This window comes from Pleurodeles waltl, chromosome 9 (genome assembly GCF_031143425.1).
Source record: "Pleurodeles waltl isolate 20211129_DDA chromosome 9, aPleWal1.hap1.20221129, whole genome shotgun sequence".
NCBI classification, from domain to species: Eukaryota; Metazoa; Chordata; class Amphibia; order Caudata; family Salamandridae; genus Pleurodeles; species Pleurodeles waltl.
In genome coordinates this window covers 639311169-639332411 of record NC_090448.1, presented here as the reverse complement: position 1 = coordinate 639332411, position 21243 = coordinate 639311169, and the positions used below count along the sequence as shown (strand labels likewise).

The following is a 21243-nucleotide window of genomic DNA, read 5'->3' as shown; positions in this document are numbered from 1 at the left end:
GAAGTTATCCTGGGGATAGAGGACCTACATTGAGGGAGAGGAAAGTGAAATGGCAAAGAAAGCAACCAAGGTTTGCGGGGACACGAGAAGTGCCATAGAATGTGGATGTGATGGTGCGGAAAAGGATCGAGGGTAGTGAAGCAGGTGGGAGAGCGTGAATACATTAGACTATCAGAGACTGCATGGAAGGATGTAGGTTAGGAGAGATGGGTGGAATTTGAACTAGGGAGAAAGGTAGGAGTCTTGGGTTAGGTGTATTTTTTCGGGCGTGGAAGTGAGCAGGATGGGGAGAGTGGGTGTTAGATGGACCTTCTCCTGCTTAGGGAGTTTTCATCCCCTGTGCCCCCCTCCCCCGTCAGTTGCGTTTAGACAGGGTTATCTTCGAGGTCTTTTTAGGGTGACCACCCGTCCGTAAATTTCACGGACTCTCCGTAATTTCGCCCTGCCGTCCGTTGTCCGTGATGAAAGCTTTAACGGACGGCATTTGTCCGTAATTTTGGCTTTCACCTAAAGGGCAACCGAGGCAGGGCGAAATTACGGGCAGATCAGTTTCCCCAGCTGGACTGAAAGGCTGGGAGTCTCCTGTGCTCTGAGGGAGGGGCAGACAGATAAGAAGCAGACCTTCTTGCCAGGGGGTCTCCTTCCCTAAAGACATGCAAATGTGGGCAACCAGTAAATCTGCAAATACAAAGGGGCTTGAAAACCTGCTTTGACTTTACTAAAAGGAGTCACTTGAAGTTTTCTGGTGGCAAAGATATTTCTTTTAGAGAGGTATTGTAATGGTGTTCCAAGGTAAGCTGTGGAGTGTGTGGTTTTAATGGAGTGTTATACATTTTTTTTAGTACTAGGTATAAACTGTATATTATTCAAATCTGTATTTGAGAAGCACTTTTTTTTTATTTAACCGAAATGTATTTGCGCATTTTGTAGCAGCCTTTATTATGATGTAATTGTATTTTTCACAGTTCTTTCAGGTACCTCGGTACCTCATAGTACTAACAAACATTGGCAAAGCCAATAGGTCTTATCTACGAAAGATTTATTGGCTTTGCTAATGTGTTTTAGCCATTAGCCATGTTGTACACCAGAGTCGCTGCTGTTCAGCATGGCTTAAAGTTAGTGACATAGTGGTGTGGAGTGGAGTTGACTGGCATAGGAGCAGTGGCGTAGAGCCCAGTGGTGCAAAGTACAGTGCAGTGGGGTACAGTGCAGTTGTTTAGAGTGCGTTAGCGTAGAGTGCAGTGGTTTAGAGTACAAAGGTGCCCCAGAGACCTGTGGTTAACAGGAGCACACTGCTGCCCCGCAGCATGGCATGGACTTGTTAGGATTTATCAGGCCAGGCAGCTGAAACTGAACATGTAACTGAATACTCATAATTGCTACAGGATCAGTGGTATAGCTACAAAAGTATCCGTATTGGCTAAAATGAGCTGTGCCCTCCATGAAAAATGTAACCATCTCTATTTTTTATGACATGGCTGATGTTGTGTTGTGTGGCTACTAAAATAATAACGTAGGTGTGTAAATAATCTGTCTGCCTTTGGGGATGTTTTTACACAAAAGCAGCAAGTGAGGGTGGGAGCGAAAGCAGCAGTGTTTATGGGGAAAGCAACACAGGATGTGGTTTGGGAAAAACAACAGGGGGAAGAATGTGGGTGAGCGCAAGAGGGATGATCGTGGGGAAAAGAAGTTGGGTAATGGTGCTGGGAAGAGGCATACATGCGGGAGACCGCTTGAAACAACACATGTGCTAGAGGGGTGCTTCACACAAAAGAAAAAAGTAGTGCTTTAAACGCAAGCAGTGATAAATCCAATCAATTACTGTACATGCAGTGTTCCATGGGAGGGACAAATACAACATTGACAAGCTAGGACACAAATAAAAAGCAAGCAAGTAAGTGACCAGGAAAGCCAACCAATGGTAGGCAATGGTTTACCATGTCACGTATTGTACCCTGCCAGATATTGTACTGTTGCTCTTGCTTGGCACCTGCTTGGCATTTGTTTTTCTGCTTGATTTTTGTTCCGTGTTCTTCCACAGTCCTGTTGCAAATGGTTTCCTTCATTATCATATAGAAAGAACGGTCTGCACTGGAGGCAGGTTGTATGTGGGCTCTTAATTTCTTACACTTCAAATAGAACTCTTCAAAACTCATCATGAAGCTTGCGCTATGAAGTTCTTACTACATTTTGATGATAAGGATGAGTCCAGCCAACTCCTTCTTGCTTTCTTACCTCTTTGAGTCCAGCTGTTGCTGTTGTCAGGTGCGCTTCCTCCTGTTCCCTGTGGACACCCTGCTCATCAGATCTTCAGATTTTTATTGCCACAGGCCGACGTCCTTTCTCTATCTTCACTGTATTGTTGCTATCTTTCTCCCAGCCCTTCTCTTTGGGGACCCTTCTTCTTGGGGTCCTGTGCAAGTGTGTTGTATTGTATTGCTCCTTTAAAGAAAGATGTGATGTATTGTAGAATGCTATTGTTGGAATGTGGTGTGGGGTTATGCGGAGCATTCTCTGATCGAGTCAGTTACTCTGTTGGGCTGGTGAGGGGATGCTGCCTGGAGCCGTTGCTCTTCTGAGAATAAACTTCAAGATAAAAGGAAACCTCTCTGCTTCAGTGTCTTCTTGGATACAGCAAGGGGCCTTGTGGAACTGTTTTGAGTTTCTCTGTCTTCTCATTATTGGATCTTAGATCTGCTTACCAAATTCCATTAGATAAAGATTTGCAGAAATTAACAACATTTATAGCACCCTTTGGTTTCATTAAGGAAGGATGGTGCAAGAATATTGAACCTTCCCTCAGACCTTTTGTTCAAGGAGCTGATGAGCTATTTATGGAAGAAGTTGCCTTATTACAAAATGATGTTTATGTTTCACTGGTCTCAGTCAGGAAGAGGAGATACGTAATAGGCATCTAGGGGTTAATATCATCTGCAAAATTCTGAAAGATCTTACTGGTGACCTTCCATGGATCTCCAAATTTCCAAGTTTATTGATGGATGTGCCACTTCCTTGTTGCCTGACAAGCATTAGAAGACTTGAGTCTCCCATTCATTCACTTCTGTTACCTGAAAGTGCCTGGCAGAAAGTAGCTCTTGATTTTGCAGGTCCTTTTGAACTCTGACCTAGCAACAAAAGGTATATGATGATTCTAGTGGATTATTTCTCCAAATGGGTGTGTTTTAATTTCACTGCCGTTCCAAACACTGATTCCATCGTCAAGTTTTTGAAGAATACATCTGCTATTGAAGGAGCACCCAGAACAATTGTCACAGATAATGGTACACGTTATATCTCAGCTCAAATTAAATTGTTCATTAATGGGTTTTACATAAAACATATTTTTGTTGCTTTATATTCACCAAACCTCAAATGGTTTAGTGGAACTCGTGAACAGATTTTTAAATGAAGGTATACAGAGGGCTTTAGCTATGTGTCTGGAGGTTGAGAATTTTATGAGGGGAATAAGTGTGGTCACGTCTAGTTACACAACAGAATACCACAGGTGTATTACCACTTATGCTTGTTGCGAAAAAAGGTTCAAAGATCTTCGGTGTGCCCAGATTGGTTGAGGCTGTTCAGCAGAAACATTTTCCACAAGCTGTAGAGTCTAGGGCAGAAAAATGCATCGTCATATTGAAGTCAATTTTCTTATAAAACACCTTGTTAAGGAAGTTGTATTGAATTTTAGAGATGGGGTTTTAATAAAGAAACCCAACAGGGTCGGAGAAGGTTAGTCAAAGTTCTCTGATTCTGTAAGGATAAAAAGATTGTCCAGAGTTTCAACCTAAAAAGTGCAGTTTCATTATACGGTATTTTCAGCACACAGCTGTACCCTTTGTACAATTTGTGACTGCAGAAAAACAGCTGCAGACATGCAGATAGAAATCCGCAAACATTATCCAGAACTATTACAGAAAAACTGCAGTTTTGATTCAGGGCCCCAACCCCTGGCCCTTTTAGGCCCCTGGGGACCCAATCTCCAGGGGCTGTGTATATTTTAGGGGAAGGGACATACTGCCCCTTCCCCTGAACCCCCTCCCCACAGCCATTTTCAGCCACATGGACCCCATCCCCTTAGGCCCAAAGTACTTTTTAAGGGGAGTGGGGCAGAGGTACTCCCCCGCACGAACAGCTTTTCTGCTGTGCTGCCTGCTACCCTCTTCCCTGCTGACAAAGAAAATAATCCATCTCACTTGAACCCCGAGTGACTCCAATGGCATGTTGGCTGGCCACCTGTTTTAAGTCTTGGGGACATCAAAGACTTCTCATCATTCTGCAACAGCACCTGGACTATGCTTGCAGCAAGTCTTGCCCTGCCAAGTGGTGCCAATCCAGTCCTGGGCCCTTGGAAGGGAGTATAAAGTACTACAGCTGCCAGAACTTGTGCCGGTTCTGACCGGAACACCAGCACTGGTGCACATCTCTTGACGTTGATGAATCACAGCTGTCGCAAAGATCGCTCACACAGCATCGGCAACTGCGCTGAGCATTGGCCCCAGCTTCCGACGCATCTCAGGGTTTGCATCGACTACATCCGAAGGCGCATCGACTACTCACCGCCTCCTCTGCTCCCTGCATCTTGTCTTCAATGGATTGATGGATAAGTTTCTTTGCGCAGGCCCAGGCTGATCCCTGTATCCAACTCGCACTCCCTCACTGTTGGCCTTACTTTTCAGTTTTGACCCAGTCTAGCATGACCAGGTTTCTGCGTTATGCTTCTAAGCACAACAACTTAGTTTTATCTTTATAAATTAATATCTTGACTTCTACTTTTTGGATTGTGGTCATCATGGTCTTGATTTGTTCATACATATATAATCTATTTTTCTAACCTGGTATAGAGGTTTTTTGTGGTGTTTTTACTGTGTTACTGTGTAAAGTGTTACAAAAATACTTTACACATTGCCTCTTAAGGTAAGCCTGACTGCTCTGTGCCAAGGTAAAAGAGGGTGAGCACAGGTTAATTTAGGGTGTGTTACTGACTTAACATGACTAGGATTGTGGTTTCTGCTTGGACAGGGTGCATACCTCTGCCAACCACAAACCTACTTTCTAACGGGATGCATGTAAGTATTGTATGCTTTAGTTGTTTGCAAAAATGACCAGAAATGTTTTTGCAGTATAGTCTTCAATCTCTTCTGATTTCCTCTCCCTTTTTGTATCCACAGTTTCTCCATACTTTCATACTAATTCTGTCTTTCTTTCAATATTACCTAGTCCTTATGATGATCACAAATCAGTATGGGATCGAAACGTTGTCAACCATACTCCCATACTCTGTGAGACTTCATGTTTATTGTTTCCTTTATAGGCAAGATGGATAATCACTAAGTGTTTCAGACTGGAATGTGTGTTTTATTTTTTAATTTTTTTGTATCGCAGTTCTTTAGGGATGTGAACACAGATCATTTTTCTTTCTCTCACTTTCAATTGGAGTACAATACCTATATTAAGTAAATAGTAAAAGGTTTCATTGACATTAATTGTATATCTGCATGTGCTTAGTTTGGGGACCATAGTCAGAAGTTGCATAAGCTGACCTGTCCTCACAAACACAAAGGTGTTATGATTAGGTCAGAGAGCAAAGCTGGAGTCTGGGAGGGTGTGAGATGTATGAGGAGTTTAAGAGGTGGGCAGGCATGGCTTTGAGGGCAGCCTGTTCGGGAGCTATTGCACCCCTACAGTCAACATTACCACGTTTGGCATATTTAATTTACCTGTAATTCCCTAGTAAAGTGCACTACGTGTGCCCAGGGCCTGTAAATTAAATGCTACTAGTGGGCCTGCAGCACTGATTGTGCCACCCACATAATTAGCCCCTTAACCATGTCTCAGGCCTGCCATTGCAAGACCTATGTGTTCAGTGTCACTGCCACTTCGACTTGGCATTTAAAACTACTTGCGGAGCCTTAAACTCCCCTTTTTCTACGTACAGGTCATCCCTAATGTAGGCCCTAGGTAACCCATAGAGCAGGGTGCTATGTAAGTAAACGGCAGGACATGAACTTATGTGTTTTACATGTCCTGGTAGCGAAAAATTCACAAACTTGTTTTCCACTACGGCGAGGCCTGCTCCTCTTTGACTAGCATTAGAACTGCTGGTATATACTTTTAAGTGGTAGATTCTGATCTGGAAGGACTGGCCCTGTCATGTTTAGTGTGGCAAGAATGGTAATAGAAAATCGTTTACTGGAGAAGTTGTCTTTCAACCCATCGTCCCTGGGTGTCTAAATATCCCTGCATCACAGTGAGGAACCAAGGCAGGGCTCCTGGAAATCAACACATCACCTTGCACAGTGGAATGAAATGATGCATTGTTTGTGCTGCAAAATCTGACGCGCCTTCTTTTTCAATGCATCTCCTCCTCTGCAAGCCTGTGCTTCGTTATTTTTTATGTATCCCAGGTACTGTGTGTTACAAGGATACAACCACTGATTCTTAAGGATTGAGACTCTTTTATATCTTTAAAGAGTGATATCTCAACTTGTGCATATTGGATTTTTTTTTTTTCTTATTTTATTCAGATAAATATTATCTATTTTTCTGAATTGGTGTGGAGTCCTTTTTGTGGTGTTTTCACAGTTAGTGTGAATTATTACACAAATACTTTACACGTTGCCTTCTAAGTTAAGCCTGTCTGCTCTGTGCCTAGTTACCAGAGGGTGAGCACAGGAGAAGGTGAGCACAGGATAATTTGGATCGTGTTGTGACTTACCCTGACTAGGATTGTTGTCCCTATTTAGACAGGATGCATAACTCTGCCAATTAGAGACCAAATTTCTAACCTTGCCCATAATTATGTTATGATGAGGGAGAATGTGCCTCGATGCATTACGTGTAAAGGACTTCTGATTGAGGTCCACTAGTGAATGATTGAAGTCATGCACTCTTAGTATGTGGGGTTAGGGTTTTGGTTGTGCCTAAAGAGGTGAGCGAGCTGATCTTGTGTATGCCCGTTAAATGGTTGGAGTTGCTGCATTGGTTAGGTATGATCCTAAATAGACAGTATTACGCCCAAGACGGAACTAAAAATGTTGTTCAGCCCCGGGGGTGGGGGAGCGGGTGACTCAACTGGGACACATTTTTCTCCGATTAAAGACCTAATATATCGGTATCTGTGCACTAAAAACAGGCTTGGTTTCTCAGAACCTAATTCCCTTCTGTCGGGTCCCCCTTTCCTGTCCACCCCTTCTCGCCTGGATCCGTCTTTGGAAGCCCGACTCCCACTGGCAAAACAGCCTGTTCCTATGGGCAGAGCCTGCGGAGGTACAGCAGGCCGGGGACAAGGGCCAGGAACAGGAACAGGACGCGATGTACTGGGAGGTGCGGTGACGGGGAGGGACGAAGAGCGGCGGGCGGGGGAGCCGCGCAGGACTGAGGCGCAGTCACAGAAAGCGAGGGGGTGGAACAGAGGCAGGGGGAGGGACAGAGGGAGGGAGTGCGCCTGAAGTGGGAGCTCAGAGCAAGGCTTCCTCACTCAGGAGCGGGCGCTCGGCGGAGGCGGACATGGCTCTCTACCTGTCACTGATCAGGCGGCTGCGGCGGAGACCGGCGAGGCTGAGGAGGTGAGGGGGATCCACGGATGTAGGGAGAGGGCGACACGGGGTGAAGAGAAGGTCTATGACCTTAAAACTGACCTGTAGTTCAGAGACCTGTGGGTGCGGCATCACAGGGGCTGCGAAAGTGGGAGGTAGGAGTAAAGTTGAAGCACATGGAGTTGGCAGCAGGAAAGGGGAGGAGCCGGAGGGACCACGGACTAAGAATGATGGGGCTACGGGAGCTCGAGGGCAGTAGGATGGAGGTGGTGTGCAGTGAGAGGCCCGTAGAAGGTAGTAGGTGTAGAAAAGGCAGCGGGCTCGGGCAGAGGCGTTCTAGTGATAGCGGGGACCGTAGAAGTGATGGGAGCCTGAGAGGAAGACATGAGAGTAGGGAGCCTGCCATAGCAAGAAAATGCGGAGCTAAGTGACCCTTGTGGGCCACATGCAAGGTGTGGGGGGGGGGGGGGGGGGTGACAAGCCCATGAAGCCTTGTGTACAGTGGGGGAGGGAAGGGAGTGGCGCTGGGAGCACAAAGCAGGACGGGGAGACTTCTCGGGCACTAGGAGCGATGGACGAGGGAAGCAGGGATGCAGTGCTTGAGGTCAGATTAGGGATGCTAAACGCAGAGACAGGAGGCGAGTGCAGTCTGGGGTATCAGACCAGGGGTAGTGAGTAGAGGTGGTGGGCGGCAAGGAGAAGGAAACGTGGGGTCACCAGGCTGAAGAGAGGCGGGGGTAGCAGCAGCAGTTCTAAGGGTGAGGGGGGAGAGCAAAGATGGGGCCTGGAGTCTAAGAAGTAGGGATCTTGATTTAGTAGGGCCAAGAGATGGGAAGTGGCGAAAGATCTGACGCTGCTTTGCATATATTACAGTCCAAAGGGCTTGGGTTTGTAGCGCATGCTGACAATTTTACTTTATCCCCCCCCCCCCCCCCCCCCAATGGCCCCATATGCTTCGGCTTCCCTGGTGCCCGCTACTGGTGTGGTTCCGTCTGTGAGTCTGACCCCTTTCCTGCCAGGGTTTCCCCGCCACCATCCTTGCCGGAGGCCTCCATCCCGGTCTGGGTGGCTGTGAGCCGAGCTGCTTGTACGAGTGCGCCTGCCTCACCTTTAGACCTCCCGCTCTCGAGTACACGTGCCCTTCACTTCTTGAGGGTAGTGGCAGACCATGGAGTGCGATCTGTCTTGACAGGTTCTTCATGGTCCAGTGTAAGGCTTTTAACTTGTGGTGGGATGGATGTACAGTACAAGTCACCAAGGCTTTTAACTTGTGGTGGGATGGATGTACAGTACAAGTCACCAAGGTAACAATATACATTGCAAGTATGCTAAATAGATGAGTGCAAGAGATATGTAAAGGGCTGAACGACACGACGAGGACAGAAGAGTAATATGGCTATTATTTCCAACAGATACCAATCGTAAATGCATTTTAGCAGTCCCCTTTTAGCATGCTTTAGCATGCTCCACTTTTAGTTAGGGTATCTCCATAGCATGCGCTTTCTCCCTTGTAGTTCTGCGCAGCCAGGGCCGACGCTGCATTAAAGTAAGACAAGCATCTGCCAGCAGAAAGGATTCACTTAGAAATGTGAATGAAATGTGTCAGTATTTACCTGAAAAGAGCAGCAAAGAAGCATTTTTACCTATAGCGGCAAAATCATCCCTCCATTCCTGATTACAGTTGTTCACGGGGATGGACATTTAGCGTCTTTTATTAATGAACAACAAAATCGCAGTTTTTTTTCATTGCTTTTTATGGCACCAACTTGCATGCTTACTGAGAGTCTCTCTCCCTCTGTGATTTACTCCCTGCTTCTCTTACGCGCCTTGTAAAGAAAGATGCATGGAGTCCGAACTCGCCTTTTGGGGTCGCTTGATACTCATGCTGCGGATGTCTGAGAAACCTGTACTTTTGTGAGTGACTGAAATCTCTTACCTTCCAAGTGTTCTTTCTCGCAAGAAGCTTTTTAACGTTTCATGAAGGGGCTCCTTTATACCGAACCTACTTGGCTGCACTCTGTGCATTTCATGGACGCGCCTGCCTTGACCTCTTTCCTTCTGAGATTGAACGAGCTATTTTTTACTCTTCTTTTCTCTTTACCTTGTAGTGCTTTAAAGACTACAGCAAAGTCTGCAAATATATTAGAGTGTGCCCTCCCACAAGTTTCCTGTAGCTGCTTGGTTTAGGATGGGATGGTTGAGCTGTGCTCTGACTTGGCTCCGTGGCTGTACATCAAGCAATGTAAAAGACAGGGTGTATGAGCACACAGCCATAAAATCTTAACTTTTTTTTCTTTCACAGAGGCCGGGTCCATTTGTTTTTCCCCATACTTTTTTCATCGTGTTTGGTATAAAATGACAAGTCTCCAAATATTGCTTCGGAGCTTTGAACGATTGATAGAAACAGCATGTTTTACAGGGATAGGTACCTAGATCAAGCCTCACGTAAGAAATAATTTTTCAGGGGAAAAAAACAGTTGATAGGTTCATCCGACATGGCCCTTTCATGTTGGTTTTCGCAACTACCCATTTGTGCTGTTTTGTGTTGCTTACGTAGTCTTTCACGAAGGAGTTTTTGTTGCTATTGGCATTGACAAAGGGATATAAAACTTTATCACTTTCCCGGGGACTGCTTGTGCCTGGAACTAGCACAAATACTCCGGACGTTTCCTCCCAGCACTGGCTGTTCTTTAAGTATTGGCAGGGATACAAGTCGACGTCTCCTCCCCGCTGTTAAAGGTCCTGTGGGGCTAAGTAGAGCGAGGCAATGGCTACCACCTCTAGGACGCGTGGAGAATCTTTACCATCGTGTCCCGAAGAAGGTCCTGAGTCAGAGCATCTCACCTTTGTTGAGGTGCAGTACCTACTTAATAACAAAGCACTCGGTCCACAGAGGCCTAGGACTACATGGGCGGGAACTTCCCAGCAGCAGCCGTGCAACGAGACTCTACTATTTCCACAGGTTTGGTCAGTTCAGCTGAGTAATCTCTCGGTGTCCGTATCGCGTCCGTTAGTGCCTTTGCCTGCCGGTTTGATGCTTTCTGTGCGTCTGCTGGGATGTTGTCCTTTCCTTCGGGCTCTCCGGCCTGGGTTGGGCTCCACCTTCCGCTTCAGCGAGTATTTGGTAGGAAACGGTAATAGAAGTGAAGCCTACTTCATGAACCCCAGGCCCACGTAGCTTGTGGATTGTAACGCGGTACCCATGCACAACGGTAGTTGTGGGTTTGCACGTCATTAATGAAACACCTTTCTTTTTTTTTGTATTTATGATTCTTAGCAAAAACAAGATGAAGCAAGACCTGCCTGCCTGTCAATGATGGCCACGTTCAAAGATGTTCGGCAGTTAAAGCGAGGTGTCACTCGGCAGTAAATAACCACATTTTGATCCGTTATTACCCCTCCAAAATCAAAGATGAAGCGGCGGCGATGCATGCTTCCACCGAAGATCGGGCACTTTTTTTTTTTTTTTTTTTACATTTGTTTCGCTTCGCGTTGTTGTTTATCATTCTGTGTGAATCTCGTGTGCTGAGTTACCTGCGGAACCTCTGGACCCGTGAACAGCTCGTATTGCTTTTGTCCCGAGGAATGCCATGATTTTTGTTGGTGTCGGAAAGGTGAGGTGCCCTCTCACCTTAGTTGCCACGACTGTGCCCCGATGTGGGTCCCCTGCTCGGTGTGCCGCAGGACTTGCCCTACAACTCACAATTTAGGCCCAGTAAGACTGAAACCGGCCTGCGGTTCAATTGCCTGACCCCCCTCAGAGAGAGGCCTCCCCGTCTGGAAGTCCAGAACAGACTGTTCCTAATGTGGCAGTGCTAAGTGTGAGTAGCATGAGGCTGCTCCCTGGCGTTCCCTACAGGGTGAAGTACGATGGACTGAAATGTGGCTAAATATTGAACCCATCCCCACTGGGTGTAAATGTACCTCATTGTACGGATGGGGCAAGTAGTTCTCTCCTTCTGTCCCTCCACCTTCTTCCGCCGACCCTTGTTACCTTGCTCTCTTTTCTAACCGTACCTTACTATTAACCTGTCCACGCCTCCCCTCCCCCCGACCATATCCATTTTAAAGACATCTGGGGAAGCGGTTAGATCTCCCCACCTGCACGCGTTAGCAGCTCCGGGGAGTGATTGCGCAAGCCCAGCTGTGCGTCACGAGCTGCTAATTCCAGGTCTTCCTTCACGAGGAGCCCTGAGCCGGAGCGCAATGTTCTTACCGCAGGAATCCTGCTCACCTGGGGGTGAAGTCAGCAGCCGAGCGGCCATGGTACTGGGGGAGAAGCGGACGGTCACAGCCAGGAAAGAAGGGAGTTTCTCCAGTGAGCACGGCATTTGGGTGACTGCCGCATCCCCAACCTCCCTTTCAAAGGCAACCGCTTGCAGGGAAAGTGCCCCAACTCCGTACAGGAGATAGCCTACTTATCGGCATACCCCATTATAAGTGAAGCCACAGTCCCTAGTCGCAAATTAAAAGCTTTGGGGAAGAAACTGCCGTGTGACCCCATGTCTTGTAGGTTACGTTCACTCACTCCTGTATTTTTAGGTAAGAACACTAAGCATGCTGGTACTTGTAGTTTCATCTGCTACATTAAGTATCGGCCTACAGTTCCCTACATGTTTGGTGCTGCTGGATGAAAAATAACTGGCTTGAAGTTACTCGTGTGACACGGGCATTTGGCAACCATAAATAGATCAGAGCCGGCCTTCGGACCAACCGCGCCCCAACAAATACAAATAGGCGCAAACCATAAGATGGCCGCGGCTCATAAGCTCGTGGTTCAGTGTACATAAAGCAGCTCAAGGGCCTCATTTCTTATTCACAGGGCAGTTTACTGTACTGTCACCAACAGTGCAAGCTTTTTGCAAGCACAGAACTGGTATAGGACAGACCGCTGTGCGCGCGCACAAGGCAGATACGTTATACACAGTGAGTAGCAATACTTCATTCCGACGTAGGCAATAATTGAAATAACCTTTACAGCTCCCTAAACCCTTGTGCCACAACTAGAGGACACGACTGCCTTTCCATGGACTGCACACACAGAGAGAGAGAGAGAGGCTAGCAGTGGTTTATAAAGAGGGCGAGAATAGCCACCATGACAAAGGCCCCTTGGTTCTAAAGCAGTGGTTCCCAACCTTTTGACTTGTGTGGACTCCCACTTGATTATTACTGGGACCCAGGGACCCCCATTGATTCATTATTGGAATCTGGGGACCCCTCGACTGAGTCATTACTGAAAGCTGGGCACCTAATCTGTTAATATTATTTAATTTTCTAAGCAGTCGCAGACCCCCTGAGAAGGCTTTGCAGACCCCCAGGGGTCCCTGGACTACAGGTTGGGAACCACTGTTCTAGAGCAAAGCACATTCAGGAAGGTTCTTAGTAGGACAAAATTATCGCATTATCAAGGGGAATGTTTCTCATATTTCAAGGTCATAGCGTCAATAAATGCGGCACTAGTTTTTATGGCTTTCAGGGGGCTGCAGCTAGAGTATGTTCCTCAAATGTTGTATGCAGCAGTGCTGGGCTCACACGGAGGGCAGCATTAATGGACTGCTTTGTTGGGACCTGCTGGCATTGCAGGAACAAGGCCTTCAGTACCACTCCGTGTACCAGCAGGCAGTAAGTGCTGTTGCATGCATGATCTGTCTCTGTCGGAGGCACCCCTGCCAAGAGAGGGCCTGCTATGTAGATGTGCTGCTAGGAAAGAGCCTGCTTTGTGACGTGTACCATCCCAGTTGGGTGTTTTCTGGGGACTTAGGCAATGAGATGGTGTGCTTTTCATTCAGTTCCTATTATATTATGCAGTTCAGTTTCACCGTTTCTGTCAAAGTTGCCGCCGAATATTCAGTTTCTTGGTGCATCCGTATGCCTTTTTAAGAGGCGCGTAGCACACACTCCAGCGTCGAGGGCGCTTGGTGCAATGTGTTGCCCCGTCATGATTGTTAACCTCGTTTTCAAGGAGGTTTACTTTCCCAGACAGGCAAAAGAGCCATCAAAACCATGTACACACACTTTTTAGCTGTTGGCATGTTAATTGTGTAAAGTAAGGGTAAACAATAAAAAAAGGCCTCTGGCACCGTACATTGTGAATAAAAACTTGTCACCAAACGTTGAGCACCATCAGAGATAGACTTTTTTATATTAATCGAACGTTTAAACTCGCACCACTCAAGTTTCACTGCAAAATCAGAGATGGGCTAATACGGTACCCAATAGATTAGGGTATCAAGGCCCAGCCTGACTCTTGTCCTGTCACCCATATTGCAAATGTGCTATGGTTGGGGTGGTCTCATAGTTCTCAGTGGACTGCTGCTCAGATAGGTCTTCTTGCTGGGAAGCTGTCCTAGTTACACTGGTCTTGGTTGCAGTTCGGCAGGTTGTTTGTTTGTGTCTCAGGATGTAAGTGGACATAGTTGCACACTACTTGTACAATACCCAATACATGATAAAAGGGTTTAGGTCTCACCTTGTCTGCTACATAACTTTAATGTAGGTAGAAACCTGTGCGGCACACATGCCTGCCATGCACAATACTTTACCATAGTGATGAAGGGCAAACCAGCTGCTCCCAGACCTGTGGTTGGTCATTACTTTCTAGGTTTTCTTTGTGTTCTGATCTTAGTTCCAGATATGGCGACCCATGTGGAGGTTATACAAGACTGCCCTACTTGTGTAGGTGGTAGACAATGTTTTCTTTATATCAAGATGCTAAGAGAGATCACAATCTCTATATTTCAGTTGTAAGCACACAATGTACAGAGCAAGTTAACGCAATACTGTGATACTTAAAGAAAGCCGAAGCAAGGCTGCCATGTCACTTGTTACATTAGCCCACAGCGAGAGAAAACTCAATATACTTAGATGTAAATTGGTCACTGCCACCAAGCAAAATCATACTCCTGACCTATTTTGGCCATATAGGTTTCTTTTAAATTCTCTTGACCACTTTAGACCCAGCTCAAGTACATCTTAATGCAGTGTACACTACAAAGCTTAAGCTTTTCCTTGGTTAAAATGGGAGACGCACTCAGTTTGATTGTTTTTCGACTGTCAAATTTCATAGGCAATGCCCACATGCTCATACGTACAGCTTTAGCGAAGACATTGCCTTGGCGTGTTTTATGTTTAAGTGAATCCAATCTCATTTTATTAGTTTTTTTAAAGACTGTATTTAAATTTTGATTTACCCTCATTAAAAAATCAATGATGTTAATAACCTTGGAGCAAGGTGCTGCTGAAAAAAGATGTAGCGAAATAAGACGGGACTTGAATCAGGGAGTTTGTGTGGGCGGAGTTGGTGACCGTGACTGTATTTGGCTTTACATTTAGAGAGTTGCTCCAAGCTATCTATGTTGAGTTGATAGGCCGTGCTAAAATCGTAAGGGCGTTTTGTGGTAAGGAAGCATTGCATGACTCCATAACCGGTCCTCCGAAACCCCTAAAACCTTCAGCTTCTGTCTAAATTATTCGGAAGATGTAGACATTCTGTGCAATAATCCTTCCTTACCAATTAAGGAGCATTTCTGGTCTTTTTCCGCCTCCCTAACTGATTCTTTATCTGTGTTTTTAATGGCGTCCCTGTCTTTTCGATCAAATCCTTCTGGTTCGCTATTATTGCTGTCAGTTTCTCAATTGAGTAAATACCTAAATTTTTAGCCCAGCATATACCCAGTGGGTATGGGGCATATTGCTTCTATCATTGGGCTAGTGCCAGCCTGCCGACCAACAAAGTGCACAATCAGTTTTCCCAAGTGAGAGTACATAGGCTATATCCTGCTTTCCCTTGGGTGGTCCTAAAATGTTATAATTGGAACAAGCGGTAACTGTTATGAGAAGCAAGAGAGACGTCCTATAAGGTTGGATCCGAGAGCACCACCACATGATGTGAGCCATTCCGCCCCCCCAACACACACACATTTGGCACTTACTCCTGTGTGTCAGTGCTGAGAACAGGCCCTGAGCCTGGTCAGGGTCAAGCACCACATGGTTAAGATTTTGTATGCGTTCTTTTTGTATTTTGTAGAAACAGAGTTTTGCTGCTCTGGACCAAATTCTCTTCCCAGTCTTTCTCGTCCAGACTCAATTCTAGTTCTTCTTACCACTTCCCTTATAACTGTTGGGATCAGGTCGTATCTAAGGCTTGATATATTCGCCAGGTCCCTTTCCTTATGGAGCCTGGCTTGAAAATCATTTCTGCTGGAGTCAAGTTTCAGATACTTACGGCCCATCTCTTGCCTGTTATGATGATCCAGTGTTGTACCTGCACTAATATTACACCTGGTTCTGGGTTGGATTTTGTCTAGATCCTCACACTTCTCCCCAGTTTTCATAGTTTCATTGTCAAAGAAATTGCACGGTACATGGTCTCATGTCCTGAGGAAGTAAAGGTTGATCAGTCATGGTAGAAAATGTGGATTTCCTGTCATAGGGGACACAAAGGCAGATGTGGTACATTGTTTGTGAGGTTTTAATGCGTTTGTGCGCTGATCCTGGGAGCTGCTTGGAAGAAAACATGTAGCAAAGGGATAAACGACAGCAGTGCACTTACCATAAATAGTAAGGCTACATTGACCTGAGGCCTCTTTCATGGGCCAATAGCATGTTTTTTCTCTGTGCTTAACAGATTGCTTCTCATGGCCTTTGCAGGTCCATAATAGAACTCCGGAAAGAGAAGTCACGTAATGCTGCTCGAAGCCGACGTGGCCAGGAGACGGAGGTGTTCTGTGACCTGGCTCACGCTTTGCCCCTGGCCCACAATATCAGCACCCATTTGGACAAAGCTTCGATCATGAGACTGGCACTCAGTCATCTAAAAATGCAGCGGCTTCTTGCAGCAGGTAAGTTTTGGAAGCATGACTGGTTTACTCATTGTTAATTGTTTGATTTCCTGAACCTCCTTTAAAGTGCTGTGTGAATCCTGAAAGGGATCTAGCTAATATTAGTCTAGTACAATAGTTATCTTTTCTACTTTGCTAGTAAATCTCAAGGTCTGATGTACACATTCTGGACTCTCCATATGGTGTACCATCATAATCTAGGCTACATCTCCAGATTAGAGATGTCTTTGTGAACTCCAGAGCCTGACCTATAGTATCCAGGCTCTAGGTGAGGGAGTTGTCTGTTCACCTCATGCTGAGGTTCTTGTCCACCACTAACATCTTAATCATGTCCTGTAGTTCTCCTGCCATGCTTGTCCAATTCTGAACCATGTTTCCGAACACTAACACTTCTTATCCTTGTCCTGCTTCATGCCACATCAGTAACAAACGTGTTTAGAGTTTACTTACACAAAAGGAGTTTTTTCCACAAGCAACCAACATTTTTGGTCTCGCCTACTAGATTGCTATTAGCTGTCTGTAGGCAAAAGCCTCTATTTAATGAAAAACCCCTTATGGGTTTAGAACCTGCCCATTGGCTGGGTTTCTTGTCACTCACTTGCTTAGTTGACAGCTAACCTTCCTCCTCTTTTGTTTATTCCTACAATGGAGCATAGCCTATTTGCAATACTTTTAACTGGCTGACTTGTTCCTTCCACGATTCCCATTCAGGGAACTATTTAAAAAAAAAAAATTATTTCAGATCTCCGAATACAGATGTTTCCTACCTCTCTCCCTCTTGTACTGCTTTCCTCCCAAACACTGCTCACTCCACGCCGTATTGTTTTCAGTCCTCTAAAGTTCGTCCATTGCTTTCCACAGCTCTTTCTGAGTCATTTTTTTTTTTTTAGAGACCTCCCAGGACCCAGCATCAAGTGCCTCCTTTGCCTGCATCTCACTTCCTATTATTCCCCACCACCTACTTCATCATTGTTCTGCGAACCTGTTGCAGTCAATATTTTTTTGTTTCATTTTAAGTGGGCCGTTCTGCAATGCGAAAAGCCTTTTTGCAGCATTGAAATCCCATTTTTTTATTTCACCATGCTACGCGGGGCACCAGCCATTTTGGATTAAAAAAAAAAAAAATGCCTCCTGTGTCATTCCCTAGGTGCCTGGTGATGCATGCTTGTGCAGAGGTAATCTCACATGCACACGTACGTCATCACAAATGCATGCCCCAAGGAAATGACAGAACTGTCTGTCATCTTTTTATGCCAATGCTACACAGCAGCAACAACAAGCTTTTAGCATTTTGTCGATGCATCACAGAATCAGAAGAAAACATTGCAAAGCGAATATAGCGAGACTTATTGTCTTTGCCAGGCCTTGCTAATGGATTGGTACCTCTGCTTGAGCACGCTGTAGCCCTATATAATCTGTTGTCAACTTGAGAGGGAATCCAAAGTATTTATCAAACCCGAGTCGGATAGAAAGTACATCTGTCACATCATCAGGGGCGACTCTTCTTTTAGCAGACAGCAGCCAATAGAAAGCAGGTGCTGCTGGGAGATGATGGCACTGATAATTGTGGCCTTTAAGCCACATATCAGATATACCATCTGTGATTGAATAGTGCGGAGTGCTTAACATGGTGCTCTTTTCAAGGTAGAAGTGACAGCTGTACAGAAAGTGTAAGTAAACAGATTACAAGAGGTCTTGGAACAGGCCGTCATTTACAATGTTTCACCAGCTGCGGCCTTCGTGTTCTAATGTGTCGAGATAGGTGATAGTATGACGGGGGAGTGAAACAGTATAGGTCCAAGACAGAAGCATATGCCATCTCTAAGATGAACCAGTCAAGGTTGCCTTGTTCGGTGTGTGGATCTGTCTAGTAGTCTGACAGAGGGGGAGGTGTTATGCCTCATAGAGATAAAGTTGTAGCATCTTGTACTAAGCAGCTTAAACTGCTGTGAAGTAGGCGAGACCTATACAACATGAAGCTGTACTAGGGAGGTGGAGAGTTAATGATCAGGAAAGTATGAACACCTGGGAGTATGAAAATTTGGGGGATGGTGCTTGTCTGTGTTTGCTCATCAGCATGTCTCCCTTTTCTAGTGGAGTGGACGGACGCAACAGAAATGGATGTACAGATGGAAGGCTGCCCGCTGCGATCCTTAGATGGCTTTCTCATGGTCCTGAGTGAGGATGGAGACATGATTTTCCTGTCGGATAACGTGGACAAGCACCTGGGACTTGGCCAAGTAAGAAAAGGGGACGTGTGTTGGCCATAACAAAAGCACTTGGGGAGGAGGTATGTTGCAGAATCCCACGGCAGGACTTATTGGGGCGCAGGATATAGATTAGTGGCTAAAAGAGCAGAGGGCAATGTAGTGGCAACTGATTGAGAAGGTGTTTTCATACAGATTTGGCTTACTCCTGACATTGGTAACGCTCCATTTCTGATGCCCCCTCCCTCATTCTCGTGTCTCTTACAGCTGGAGCTGATCGGGCAGAGTGTCTATGACTTCATCCATCCATGTGACCAAGATGAACTACAGGACCTGTTAAGCATTCGGGGTGAGTACTTTTACCAGTAACACATTCACTGTGTCAGCTGTGTGGTGTATGCCTCAGCCTTGTGTGCTGGATGTATAATTGTGACAACCACTTAAGCTTTGCTTGGCAAGGATTTTCCCCATTGCGGGTTTGGCACACTTCCTTTCTTGCGCCCCTACCAGTTGTCTTCTTTGGAGACATAACATCTGTAATCTCCATCGTGACAGTCTTTCTTCTATCACATGCTGTTAAGATGACTCATGTCCTGAAAAAACACAAGGCAGCTCCGAGTCCCTTCAGGAACTGGCAAATAACAATTTAATGTTAATAGAGATGGGTGTTCTCAAGGTAGTTATCTATAACCTTATTTTGAATTCTGAGAAAGTGCATCAGGAAAATCGAAAGGTGTGCCCATTTGTCACTAAGCTAAACTACTTTGTTGAGGAAAACAGACTTATTATTTGTTATTCAGCACAATGCTTCTACAAATAGACCCTGAGGTCGAGTGTGTAATCTAGTATTACACCTATAAAATACTCTTGATTAGTGAAGTGTTATATTTTTTTCCAAAAATGTTTTTCCCCCGTAAAGTTGAGCAAGAAAAATCAGAACAGCTTTAATCTTATTGTGCAGTTGGAGACTGGTAACTTTAATACCTGACCTGGCAAAATCAGTTTTATGGACAGTACATAATCATGATATGATGGAGAAAGTAAGGCGTTTATAGTGTTTGCGTCAGACTAAAACAGGCTGCGCAAGGCAAGCATTCAGTTGATGGAAATTACCCGTGCGCCGAGAGGGGAGCAAGAGCCCAAGGAAGATTCAATGTTTTTTTTACCTTTTTTTTTTTTTTAATAATTTTTTTTATATATTTTTTTATATTGAGGATCATGAGCTGAAGCGCACCATTTGCGTTTTCCACTCATCAGTCAGGTTGGACTCCTTCGAAGGTGGAGGAGGTCCACTTGACACATTTAAACCAAGTGATAGAGCTAACTGATTACTTATTCTGTGGAAGTATCTTATCTAAGCTCACAAATAAGTGTCTCCTTTCCCAATTGTTGCTGCAGACTGCTGTCTAGATCTGATCAAGACCCCCCCATTCATATGCCTGAGGAGTCAGTCATAGTTTTTGGTCTTGGATAGTTCACTCCTTTCGGTCACGAGTCCTCAGATATTTATCTAGAACTAAACCTACCCGTTGTATTCTTTCACCTATTTCTCAAATGAAGATGGCGCCAGTTTCTAGGCACCGTGAAGAAGCTTCTCAAGGGTTGCCTCATCTCATGCAGACTGCTCTTCCGAGAAGAGGTTGATGCTGACATGTTTATCTTGTTCTATGATGATGTCAAGGAGTGAGAGACATGATTGTACTCTCGGCATTATTGTCTTGTTTGACATTTCAGTCAAATTTAGTTTAGGGCAGAAAAGTGGCATCACATAAACGTTTCTGTGATCCAACTCCTAAACCCGTGAGTTGTTAATCCTGTGTGCATTCAGGGAGGCGCTATATGCTTGAAATATAACACTCACACTCACACACACACACTCACACGGTCTCCATACACGTTCAGTCCTTCCTTTCTGCTACATTGCCCTTTAAAAATTCCAACTTTGCCATCAACTGCTCAGCTCTGAATGTAAAGCTGTTTGCGCACAATGTATTTGATGTTTTGTGTGTCCTGCAATTCACGTTTGATTTCTGGAGACTTGTATTCATGTCACCTGTATCTGACCGCAGGTCTGTCGCAGAAGGCGAAGCTCAGCGCAGAATACAGTTTCTCTCTCAGGATGAAAAGCACTTTGGTCAGCAAAGGCCGAACAGTTCACCTTAAATCATCTAGCTGGAAGGTGAGAACCGAGTCCTGATGGGGCACTTGCAGTACCTGGGTCTAAGCCTGTGTTATGGGTGAGGAAAGAGGGTTTTGGCACATCCATGAATAGCTAGATGTGAGGTACATGTGAGCACACAGCAAGAAATTGGCTCTTACTAAACATCAGGTACTGGTGCAGACTGATCCCTAGGGTGTGGCTCAGTGACGGCCAGGTCTCGGTTACAGATCTGGGTTATGTATCCAATGAATCATGTCTGGGAACAGGCACACCAAGATCCTGGCCTGAATTTAGAGTGAGTTTTCTTCTTTTTTTTTCTGCTAAGGAAAATGCATGAGGGGTGTGTGTGGGGGAAGTGTGGGGGGAATGAGGGGAGATAGGGAGCGAGTCTTTAAGTTTCTGACCCCAAAAGGGATAACTTCAATCTAAGTTATGTATGGTATGTGGAATGAGACGCTCGTGCGGAGGGGTCAGGTAAGAATTATTTAAGGGCCTTG

General features: G+C 45.5%; 1 protein-coding gene across 4 annotated transcripts in view; it reads left to right on the top strand.

Annotated features, from left to right (window-relative positions):
* The window catches only part of HIF3A (hypoxia inducible factor 3 subunit alpha), a 159496-nt gene that overhangs the window by 116664 nt on the left and 21589 nt on the right, over nucleotides 1-21243 (top strand). For 2 of the 4 annotated variants that reach the window (XM_069207681.1, XM_069207682.1), the window contains exons 2-5: nucleotides 16188-16378; nucleotides 18473-18618; nucleotides 18853-18934; nucleotides 20655-20764. In XM_069207681.1, coding sequence (XP_069063782.1) covers nucleotides 16188-16378; nucleotides 18473-18618; nucleotides 18853-18934; nucleotides 20655-20764 — 529 coding nt within the window. Of the gene's footprint in view, nucleotides 1-7439; nucleotides 7569-16187; nucleotides 16379-18472; nucleotides 18619-18852; nucleotides 18935-20654; nucleotides 20765-21243 lie in introns of those variants that run through there. The other 2 variants (XM_069207680.1, XM_069207683.1) reach the window with 2 other exon arrangements.